This window comes from Ailuropoda melanoleuca, chromosome 4 (assembly GCF_002007445.2).
Source record: "Ailuropoda melanoleuca isolate Jingjing chromosome 4, ASM200744v2, whole genome shotgun sequence".
In the NCBI taxonomy this organism is placed as follows: Eukaryota; Metazoa; Chordata; class Mammalia; order Carnivora; family Ursidae; genus Ailuropoda; species Ailuropoda melanoleuca.
In genome coordinates this window covers 11,825,503-11,836,597 of record NC_048221.1, presented here as the reverse complement: position 1 = coordinate 11,836,597, position 11,095 = coordinate 11,825,503, and the positions used below count along the sequence as shown (strand labels likewise).

At 53.0% G+C, this 11,095-nt stretch overlaps 1 protein-coding gene and 1 long non-coding RNA gene across 3 annotated transcripts in view; both read right to left on the bottom strand.

Annotated features, from left to right (window-relative positions):
- LOC117801872 overlaps positions 1-3,520 on the bottom strand; it is a 5,705-nt gene extending 2,185 nt beyond the window's left edge. The window contains exon 1 of the long non-coding RNA XR_004624638.1: positions 1,881-3,520. This is a non-coding gene — a long non-coding RNA (uncharacterized LOC117801872). The remainder of the gene's footprint in view (positions 1-1,880) is intronic.
- Positions 3,521-3,542: 22 nt separating this feature from the next.
- AP1M1 (adaptor related protein complex 1 subunit mu 1) overlaps positions 3,543-11,095 on the bottom strand; it is a 28,729-nt gene continuing 21,176 nt past the window's right edge. For both annotated transcript variants that reach the window (XM_034657976.1, XM_002912706.3), the window contains 5 exons: positions 10,663-10,734; positions 10,091-10,249; positions 5,176-5,301; positions 4,529-4,604; positions 3,543-4,402 (listed from right to left, as the gene is read on the bottom strand). In XM_034657976.1, coding sequence (XP_034513867.1) covers positions 4,380-4,402; positions 4,529-4,604; positions 5,176-5,301; positions 10,091-10,249; positions 10,663-10,734 — 456 coding nt within the window. In that variant the 3' untranslated portion in view covers positions 3,543-4,379. The remainder of the gene's footprint in view (positions 4,403-4,528; positions 4,605-5,175; positions 5,302-10,090; positions 10,250-10,662; positions 10,735-11,095) is intronic.

The window sequence follows — 11,095 nt, the reverse complement described above, 5'->3', positions numbered from 1 at the left end:
AAACCCTCCTTCCCTGCTTGTCTGCCACCTCCTCCAAGAGGGGCACTTTCTGATGCTTGGTGGAAAATGGGATCGTGTGTAGTAGGGAAGCTGCTCCCTCCTATCGCTGGGCCTGTTTCCGTTAGAGATGTCTGTTGTGGCAACATTGCTTTCTCAAAACTTACGGATATGGTTTGGTTTGGTGGTGGGATGAGTTACATGGATTGAGTGGCCTCTGAGGAACCCATTCATGTTCCTGGAATCAACCCGCTTAGTCACAGCATATGATACTATTCACCCACTGCTCCATCTGGTTGCTAATATTTTGTCAAGGAGTTTTGCTTTGTTATTCATAAGTAAGTTTCGCCCATGGTTTCTTTTCTACCATCCTTAACTGATTTTGGGATTCAAGTGCTGGCTGCTTAAAAGAATGAATTGGGGGCTTGCCATCTTTTTTATTTACGTAACAATAACAGGCACTGTTAAATGACATGAAATTCGTCTGATTTTTAATGTATTAAACATCATTATAACATCATACTGTACAACACATAAAACATAAACATACAGTTCAACAAAATCGTGAGGCAAACCCCCATGTCACCACCAACCCCTCAATAAAGAGCAAGCGGCCAGCACCCCAGAGCCCCCTGTGCTTTCCCCTCATCCCCCTCAGGTAGACCCATTCTGACTTCCTCTTCTTCAGATTTGCCCCTTACTATGGAAGCATCTTTACAGAACAGTTTCACTGAAGCCTGGTTTGAACTTCCTTCTGAAGTGACCACACTGTATGTGTGATTTTGTGTAATTAGTATCGATGAAGTAGGCCTTGATGCCCAAATAGGTCATCCTTTTTTTTGAGAGAGAGAGAGAGAGAGAGTGCAAGTGGGGTGAGGGGCAGGGGGAGAGGGAGAGAGAGAGAATCTCGAGCAGACTCCACGATGAGAGCAGAGCCCGACGCAGGACTTGATTTCACGACACTGAGATCATGACCTGAGCCGAAATCAAGAGTCCGATGCTTAACCGACAGCCATCCAGGTGCCCCATTTCATTCTTCGAGATTCTTCATTATTCTTGGCTCTGACCATCCATGTAAATTTTAGAATTTGCTTGTCAACTTCCACAAAAACCCGGCTGGGATTTTGAATGGGAATGCCTTCAACCTATAAATAGTTTTGAAGTCTATTCATTCCCTATTGCTGCTGTCCCAAATCATCACAAACGTAAAACAACACTTAACTTGAATCCTGGAGGTCAGAGGTCTGAAAGGGTCTCATGGGGCTGAAGCCAAGGTGTCTGCGGGGCGGTGTTCCTGCTGGGGACTCTGGTGAGAATTTGTCTCAACCTTTTCCAGCTTCTAGAGGCGGCCTGCATCCTTGGCCCACGGCCCCTTCCTCCACCTTCACAGCCAGCAACCGCAGACCGGGTCCCTCCCACACTGCCGCCTTCTGCTTCTCCCTCCTCTGTCCCCTTCTGCTGTTAAGGACTGTTGTGATTACATTGGACCCACCAGATGTCAGGGTAACCTCCCTGTTATGGTCAGTGGAACCCTAAATCCATCTGCAAACTTAATCCCCTTTGCCATGCACTTTAACATATGCACAGGTTCTGGGAACCCAGACAGCTCTGGGGGGAGCCGTTACTTTGCGGACCACAGGGAATGGTGGCATCTTTGATACAGACGTCCATTCTATGATCAGGATGTATCCCCCACTCCTTTAGGTCTTCCCTGAACACCCTCCATAAAGTTCCCCGAGACGCCTTGTGTATTTTTTTTATTTAACCCTGGCTACTTCATTTTCGGGGGGTGCTATTGTCAATTGTTTGTGGTTGGCTCAAGGGTTGTTCATTCTTTTTGATCACGAATGAATGTTTCATTTTATCGAACCCTTTACCTGCACCTATTGAACGTATCATAAATGTTCTCCTCCCTTACTGTTTCAAAGGCAGTGGATTAGATTAACGCATTTTCCAGCATTAAAGCAATTTTGCCTAAGATTTAACCTTAGACACAAGGTTATGTCCTTTGTACACAGCGCCGCCTCCCCTGTGATTTTCTTTAGGATCTTCTCATCTATGGTCATCAGTGAGGTTAGTCTAGAATTGTTTCATTTTGTGTCAAGGAAATGCTGGTCTCAAAACGAGTCGGGAAATGTTTCCTATTTTTCTACTCTCTGGGAGAGTTTGTTCAATTCTTTTTCCCCTTGAGTGTTGAGTAGAGCTCTCCTAATAACGCCATCTGGGCCCAGAGCTCCAGCTCTGGTTTAGCAGCCATAGGACTGCTCAGATTTTTTCTTTTTGAGTCAGCTTTTGTCCTCTAGGAACTTACCCATGTTAGTTAACACTTTCAAGTGTGCTGGCTCAAAGTCACTCCCAGCATCCCTCGCCCCCTTTGGGGTTTTTGGGTGGTTTGGACAAGGACAGCCCCTCCCCCAGGTGGCTGGAGCTCCGGGGGCACAGGGCAGCCTGAATGCCCTGTTAGGTGGCAGCTGCCCTGCTCTAACCTCTTTCGTGTTTGAAAAGCTGTAGCAATGTCTTTCATTCCCAGTGAGAGTGACTTGTGCCTCCTTTTCATCTTGATCCAACTTCCTAGCAGCTTTTGAATTCCAGTCATCTTTTAAAAGAACCAACTTGTGGTTCTCCTTTTTACTGAATGTTTTTCTATTTCCTTCGTGTCTATTATTTCCTTCTATGTTCTTAGGCTTTTTTTGTTTTTTTCTGACTTCTTGAGATGGACGCTTAGCCCACCTTTCTCAGTCTTTCTCTTATATATATTTAACATTGTATACATACGCACTAATAGCAGGAGAGCTTGCAGACAACCTGGTCCCAAGCATTGCTGGGAATGGAGGCCCCCCTCTATACTGCAGATGACCTCTCTCTCTGTCCCACAAGGGCTCTGGAGGCTGCAGCTTAGCCTCCAGGGATGGCAGTGAGGATGGGAAATGCTGCTGGACCCAGGGTCTTCTGGAGGGAGGCCATGCTGTGGATGTGGGTGTGGGTAGTGAGGGATGGGGCATCAAGGGTGCCTCTAAGGGCTCTGACCCGAGCCCTGGGCCAGGGCAGTGTCCCTTAATGCAGGTGGAAGGGCAAGCTCCTCATCACAGTCTGATGCCCACCAGCCCTCCAAGGGGGAGCTAGGTGATACAGGAGAGGGATGGGGGAGCACAGCCCTTGAAGGCAAGAGGGGGTGATCCAGGCAAGGCCAGTGACAGACGGGGGAGGGGGTGTATGAGGCAGGTGCCCATGGTGGGAAGACAGGGTGCTTCCTGCCCAGGTGCTCCCCCATGATCCCCTCTGAGGCCCAGGCAGCAGTTCTCAAACTCAAGTGCACATGCGAATCACGTGGAACCCATTACCTCTGCCTTGGCAGGTCAGGGCAGATCTGTGAATGTGCGTTTTGAGTGAGCTCAATGGGGACACTGACGCTGCTGCTCTGACGACTCTGAGGAAGGCCATCAGGTCAGGGTGGGGGTTGATGTGAGCTCCGCACCTGCCCCTGCTCACCCAGGAGTCTGCCACGTGCCGCATCAGAGGGAAAGCNAGAGGGAAAGCAGGCGGCGTGTGTAAGTAATGGAATTTAATGTAATCGTGACACGAACACAGACAGGGTGGTGGTGGGGTGACCAAGCACAGACATGGTGACCTGTGCCCCCAACCCTCCGAGGCCAGCGGTCCTCGTTGGACACCACTTCCCTGGTGGGACAAACACTGATGTGGCTGCGTGACAGCATCACACGCATGGCTGACCCTGGGAAGGCACCTCCGCTGAAGCCTCGGGGTGAGGCCAGAGCCTTTGCCACAGAGGCGCGTGCCGGGGTCGGGCCAGACGTGGGAGGGAACCCAGCATCGAGTGGGCCTGGCTGAGGAGGAGGGCGCTGTGCCCTCACTAAGTGCTGCCTGAGAGCTTCAAGACAAGGGGCGGGAGGCGCGGACAGTGAAGTTCACGTAAACAACGAACGGACGAGACAGGAACTAGGAACACTCGTGAACAGAACGGCAACCGAACAGCGGCCGGCCAGCCTGGCCAGAGGCCGTGCACAGCCCGCGGCCGGGTGAGCATCTCCCCAGCCTTTTGGTGCCTGGGAGCTAAACAGCACAGAAGGCTGTATTTGATCTCTAGAGGGAAAGACTTCGTTTCCTTCCCCTCAAACTGACTCAGGGGGGCAGAGAGACAAGACTTCTCGAAGATGAGCCTCTTCCGGGAGAAGGGACCCAGAGACGAGAGTGGCAGCGGCAGGGCAGGTGTGCCTGGAAAAGGAGGGGTCCCGGGAGGAGCCGGGAGGCTGGTGGTGGCCAGGGGTGCCCTCCTCCATCCAGAGGGCTTGGCAGGTGCTTCCTCCTGGTGCTTCTACCAGGAGCCCCAGCGTTGGGGCCAGGGGTGCTGGCCACACGGCCCCTCACTGGGTCCGGAGCTGGTAATCTAGAATCAGGGAGGGAGGCGTTGGTTTCGTGCTCTGTACCTGATGGGGGAGGGGCCGCCCCCACCCCTGGGGCTGCTCCCAGCACGCCGCCCTCTCAGCAGCGCGCACGGGTGGGCCGCACGCACCTCCGTTCTGAGTGATGTAGCGGACCCACGGCAGAGCCTGGTAGCCGCTCTTCTCGATGATCTTCAGGTAGCGCACCTAGGGCACAGGCAGCAGGGCCCTGAGCATGCACGCACTCTCCCCTCCTGGTCCCCCCTCCACTCCCCCTGAGGCCCAGAGGGGAGGCTGTGATGAGGAGTGGGCCGGCAGGGCAGTGGGAGGCGGGGAGAGGCGGGTGCCTGTCTGCAGCGTGGGATGCTGTGGGCGGGGGGAGTCACTGCTGGGAGGGGTGGAAGGGAGCCAGGATGCAGTAGGCTCAGGCACAGCCCTCCAGCACATTCCTGGGGAGGGGGCCCAGAGTTCACTTCCCCTCACGGATTCACCACGGATTCACCACGGAGGTGCCTAGGAAAACAGGCCCCATGGTGGGAAATGCTGGACACTAGAGGCTTGGACTCTAGTTCTGGGGGTCAAACGAATCTCAGTAGACCTGTCTGAGTAGACAGGTGTGGAGAGAGGCAGAAGCAGGGCAGCGCCGCGGTGGCCCAGGCACAGGTTGACCGGACCGGCACCCTTGCCTAAGCTGTCACCTGCAGCTCTCTGAGCCGGGACTGACCCCTGGGCCTGCCCACGTCTGCTCCGGGGCCCTGGTGAGCCTGGCCGCACGCACCTGGATGCCAGAGGTAGTGAAGTAAGGGATCTCGAACTTGACGCTGATCGGGGGCTTGCCCTCCTTGTCCTCCGCCTCCACGCTGGGCAGGCCGAAGTGAGCCCGCATCAGGTACTCCTTGCCCCCCTGGGGGAGCAGACGACGTAGAGACGGTCAGGCCAAAAGCTGCCCCCAGAGTTGCAAGTTGCTGACCTGGCCACCAAGCCCCTTCCTGCGTGGCTGTGGTCACCTAGAGTCTCAGCTCACTTACGCTTACCCCAGGCCTCATGGACTGCCCTGCCAGCCATGCTGGGCAGATCAGAGGCATGCTGGGGAAAATCAGTGAGTTCTAAGGATCAAGCAAGTTTCACAAACTCTCAGGGAGGGAAGACTAGTTGCTTCAAGGAAGCCTAGCCCGACAGGCCTCAGGAAGGAAGAGAGGGCATGGAGCATACAGACACACAGACAGTGCAGGTGCCGCCGTGGGACATGTGCCCCCCTGCCCAGGCCAGAGTCCGAGGGAACACCTCCACGTGCCCAACGTCCGGGCGGCATGTGCAAGCAAGGGGGGAAAGGTCAAAGTGAGGGATGGTGAACAGAGGGAGGTAACAAAAGTAAGAGAGCAGGGTCGGGGGCTGACTGATGAGCTGGACTGGAGTCCTGCTCTCAGAGGGTAAGTAAGGGGGCAGCTCTGGCCCTAGAGGCTGAGCAGTGACTCTAGAGATGGGGCCTGAAGCAGGGCCAAGAAGGACTGGAAGCCCAGTCCTGCACAGGAGGAAGGCAAATCGGTCTGGCTGTCCAAGGGCCTGGTGTGTCTCGTCTAGCACAGTGGGGAGCAAAGACAGCATGGCTCTGGCCCCACCCAGTACCCTGTAGTCTTGACCCTCGAGCCTCTGGCAGGAGTGGCTGCCCACCAGGGCTGCCTCCGCCCTGAGCCGGGGGCCATCCTCATGCGTCTCGGGTAGAGCAGCGCTGAGCCCCGGCTCCCCAGGGCTGCGCTCAGGCTCCCCACCCTGGGATGATGCCAGTCTCTGTTCACCACCACTGGGGCCAGTGCAAGAGTGGGGACTCTGCTGAGTCAGGGACATGTGCTGAGTAAAGACTCTGGGACAATGAGGGAAGAATAATGTGACACCAGCAGCAGACAAAGCAGGCGGCAAAGGTATAAAATCAGCTCCACCAGCCTGTGTATGAGACAATAACCAGACCCCAAATCTGAGCCTTACGAAGACAAAAGGGAAAATGAAAGCACAAACACATGCAGAGGGGCAGGCCCTCCCAGTGGACCGGTGGAAGTCTGCTCCCCTACCCTGGGTCGGTCACGTCGATGTCAATGGGTTTCATTCTCCCACGAACAAGAAAGACCTACAGGCTGGCTCACAGACCCAAACACAGCTCTGTGCTGCGAAGACCGGGTGAGGGTGCGCCAGCCAAAGGGCAGACGAAACACAGCCAGGGCTGCTGACACGGGGGAGAATTCAGGGCAAGGAGGGAGGACAGACGACGGTCCTAGAGGCTGCAGTCCTATGATCCACATGGAGGGTATCACAGTCACGGGCATCTACGAGGTCCAACTAACACAGCGGCAACTTCTGTTAAGCAGATGCTACACAACGTGCAAAGGGAACCAGAGGAAGGCAGCGCTGACCGCGTGGACGCTGCCACGGCATCACGGCAGACCGCGTGGGCTCCCCACCCCGACAACAGAAGCCTTGTCACCTCTCAAGGGCACCTGCGGTAGGTACAAACTCTGACCTTCTAGTAGCACAAACAGAACACTTCGAGAAATCCCAGAAGTAGGAACAGAAAGAATAACGCCCTCTGGCTCCAGTGCTCCGAATCGGTAGTGAGGAGAACTGAAAATCCGAAGGCCCGTCCCCTAGGAAATGGAAAAAGAACCACCGGGGTGCTTGGGTGGCTTAGTTGGTTGAGCATCTGACTCCTGATTTGGGCTCAGGTCGTGATCTCGGGGTCCTGGGATAGAGCCCCACATTGGGCTCCATACTCAGCAGGGAGTCTGCTTGAGAGTGTCTCTCCCTCTGCCCCGCACCCCATGCTCATGCTTGTTCTAAAATAAATAAATAAATCTTAACAACAACAACAACAACAACCAACTCTCTATCCAGTTACAGAATTTCTAGATGAGCAAGTCAAATATTACACGTCAGAATCTATGGGTTACACAGGAAAAGCAGGGCTCAGAGGAACATCTATGGCTCAAATACTTGTATTAATATAAATTTTAAAACAAAATCATCAAATGAAAATATCTACTTGAAAAATTAGAACAAAGAAAGGATGAAGAAATTCAAATTAAAGACTTATAAAAGACAAAAATACGACAACAAAATTAAAAAGCAAACGTGGAAAAAAAAACAAAACCAAAAAGACAAGCCGCTAGGCAGCCTTATCCAGGGAAACAGAGGCCCAAATACACATAAGAAGAAAGAATAAGGGAGANAAGACAACCGTGAAAACCTGGTTAGGATGGATTATGTTGAAGGGAAATATAATTTACCCAAAGAGTCTCCAATAGAAACGGAAACTCCGAATGACCCGATTTCCACAGAAGAGATGGAGAAGGTAGTTGAGATCCAGAAGGTCACACAGCCAAATTCTATCAACCTTCTCAAGACCAGACGATGTCCCGGCCACTTAAACTGTTCTGCAGCACGGAAATGGGACACAGAGTAATTACGAAGCACGTATGACACTAATGCCTGACAGAGAAGGCACCAAAAAAAAATCAACCTCAGTTATGATTATCAAAGTGAAAATGTGACATACAATGTTATCAACAGAATCCAATGGTGCATTGAAAAGGAAAGCTACCTCGACCCGTGGAGCTTACCAGAATGCAGGGATGGTCCAGCTCCACCCGTTGACAGACCTGAACTGACAGACCCTGAAGGGGTACTTGGATAAGTGTTACCCATTTGTGCCAAAACCACAGTCAAGTAGGGCTGGACCAAGTCCACAGCCCAACATGGCGTTGCACTTGGAGGGGACACCTGGCTGGCATCACCGGGTGGTGGCAAGACCAGGAGGCCACTGTCCACCAACACTTACAGGCCCTGGAGACAGCAGCCAGAGCAAGGAGGCACCAGAGCCGTCAAATGCCCAAGAGGAGTAGAGGGGAAGGGAAAACTGAATCTGGCTGTAGATGATTGGAAAGAGTATCTGAAAACCCATGGGAATTGAAAGAAAAACTACCCTAAAGTAGACACACAGTAAGGAACCAGGCCATGAAATTACCATGCGAACCCCAGCTAGCAGCTGGAAGATGCAGCGGAAGACAAGACCCCACTCAGCAGAACACTGACTTAAAGTTCATCGTAACAAGAAACGTGCACATGGGCGGGAGCCTTGGGGGCTCCTGAGGGCGGGAGGCGTTCTGCGGATTTCATCTGGTTCCAGACACATGGATGTGTCCCCCCTGAAGAAATTCATCGAGCTGTCCACATTTCATCTGTCTACTTTTCTGCATGTTGTACTTCAATGAAAATACTTTTTAAACCAAGGGAGAGGCTATATGAGGGATATAAGATCAATGTGAAGACAGCCCCCAAAGCACGGAGGTGACAATGGCACAAACCCTCATAAAGGTGTTAGCTCTTCCTACTCGACTTATAAATTTAGTGCAAACAAACGGATTCTAAAATTCCTAAGGAACACCAAACAAGTAAGCAAGCAAGAATCACCAGGAAACAAACAAGCAATGTGCATGGGGGGGTGGGGGCTAGTTAGGGTGGGGTGGGCGTGCCCTTATCAGATATTAAAACAGAGAATAAAGCCCTGAATTAAAATATAGCCTTGCTGCATGGACAGAGAGACAACAGGACGTCCAGAAAGAGATCTAATGCCGTGTGAAAATCTGATATTTAATTAAATATGGCATTTCAAACCACTGGGGAGAAGATGGACCTTTTAATAAATGATGTTCAAAAATTGGATAGCCATGTGGAAAAAGATAAAACTGGACCCGAACTTCCCCCATTTACCAGAGTGCTCTGAAAGCACCTAAAATCTAAGGTGAAAAATGACACTATATAGGTTCTAGACGCATATATGGGTGAATTCCTTTACATCCAGGAATGGTGAAGTCTTTCAAAGCATGACTTACAATTCAGATGCTATAAAAGGAAAAGACCAAGAAATCTGACTACATTAAATAATAATGAAACAAAGAAGCAATCAAAAAAGGTCACACAGGAAAAACTACCAGAAACAAGCCAAAAGATAAACATCAAACTCGGGAAAACCATTTGCAACTTATATCAAAGAAAAAGTGCTCATCTTGCCCATATATAAAGAGCTCTTGGAAATGAAGAAAATGATCAAACCTGACAGAAAAATGAGCAAGGGATGGCTGCTACAGTTTCCAGAGAAAGAGATGCAAACGGCCCTCAGACATAAGAAAAGGAGCTCCATCTTGCTTATAATGAGAAAACAGCAATGGGCCATAATTGGCAGGGGAGCACACATCCACCTTCCAGGCTCTCTGGGCACTACTGGCTGCAAACCCAGACTCCAGCGCTGAAAATCCTGAACACAAGCCAGGCTGCTAGGCCAGCATGAAGTGCTCTACATTCCTGGAGCTGGTGCTGGATTCCCGAAACCCACGCTGCTTGGGCCTCAAGGCAGTCTTGTCCCCTCGAAGGAAGTTGAGTTCCGAACCAGTGTCAGAGAGGGGGCGAAGGGGGGTGCTGCCCTGATGCTGGAGACAGGCCGTTCACATGCAGGCTGCCTCTGCCAGCTCCAGTTTCCCCTCCTTGCTCGGCCAGTCCCTCAGCTCTTCTCCACTGGCCTCCCAGAACCCCCAGGTGGGGATCCTGGCCTGTGTCCTGTTCAAGGCTGCTGTGCTGTGATGGGCACAGGGAGCAGATGGGGTGTGGGTGGAAGTCGAGGGGGGCATCCCATTGAGAAGGGCGCTCACCGGGAAGGACTTGATGGACCACACGATCTCGCTGTTCTCGGGGACCCACTTGACACTCCCCACCGTCGTCTTGAACTTGGGGGAGTCGGCATCGTTGGGCACAGGGATGTGGATCTCCACATTGTTGGCCGTCGACCGCCGCTTGAACTGGCTCTTGGCCTGGAGATGAGGCCGGTGAGGCCAAGGTTGTGGAAGGCACAGGCAAGACAGCCCAGCCCCCACCCAGACTGCTCCCACCAGGGCCCTACACCCCTCGGCCTGCCCTGGGGGCTCCACCAAGCCGACACCGAGTCCTCCAGGCACAGCTCACACCCTCTCACCTCCTGAGGTTCCCTCTATGCCCTCCTGTCCCCTTAGCCTTCAGGGCTCCCCATCCTTCCCGCTGGCTCACAGTGAGGCAGCACAAGCATCAGCCACAGGACTGATCTCCCAGGATAGGGAGCACAGCCCCCCACAGGGTCCCTGCCCTGGTGAGGACCCTGTGCCAAAGGCCCTGAACAGGCGGGGCCACCACCAGCCCCCCTCACTGCCCGCGTCCCCAGGCTGACGCTACGTGTGCGATGCGCACGCACCTTGATCATGTACTCGATGCGGCTGTGGGAATGCTTCTCGATCACGGACTCGATCCATATCAAGGGCTTGACCTGTTGGGGAGAGAGAAGGTGGCACTCACACATGGTCATCTTCCAGAGGCCCATCTCACAGAAGGGAAACTGAGGCCCGGGGCAAGGGACCATTTGCCCAGGCGTGAGCCCAGCACACCACTGCCCAGGGCTATCGAAGGAGTCCACAGCCAGACCGGGATGGACATAGAGACTGAAGAGCCTCTGTGAAAATGCAGAAAACATCACTGGAGCTGCCTAGAATGGGGTCTGGCCCCTCAGAATGTTCAAAGGCGCACGCTGTTGAACACGGGCTCTGTGGAGTCTGGGTAGCCCAGGGTGGGGGGGCTGTTGCCTGCCCCGGGTATCACCTTGTGGATGTGAGACTCATCCTGGACGGGGA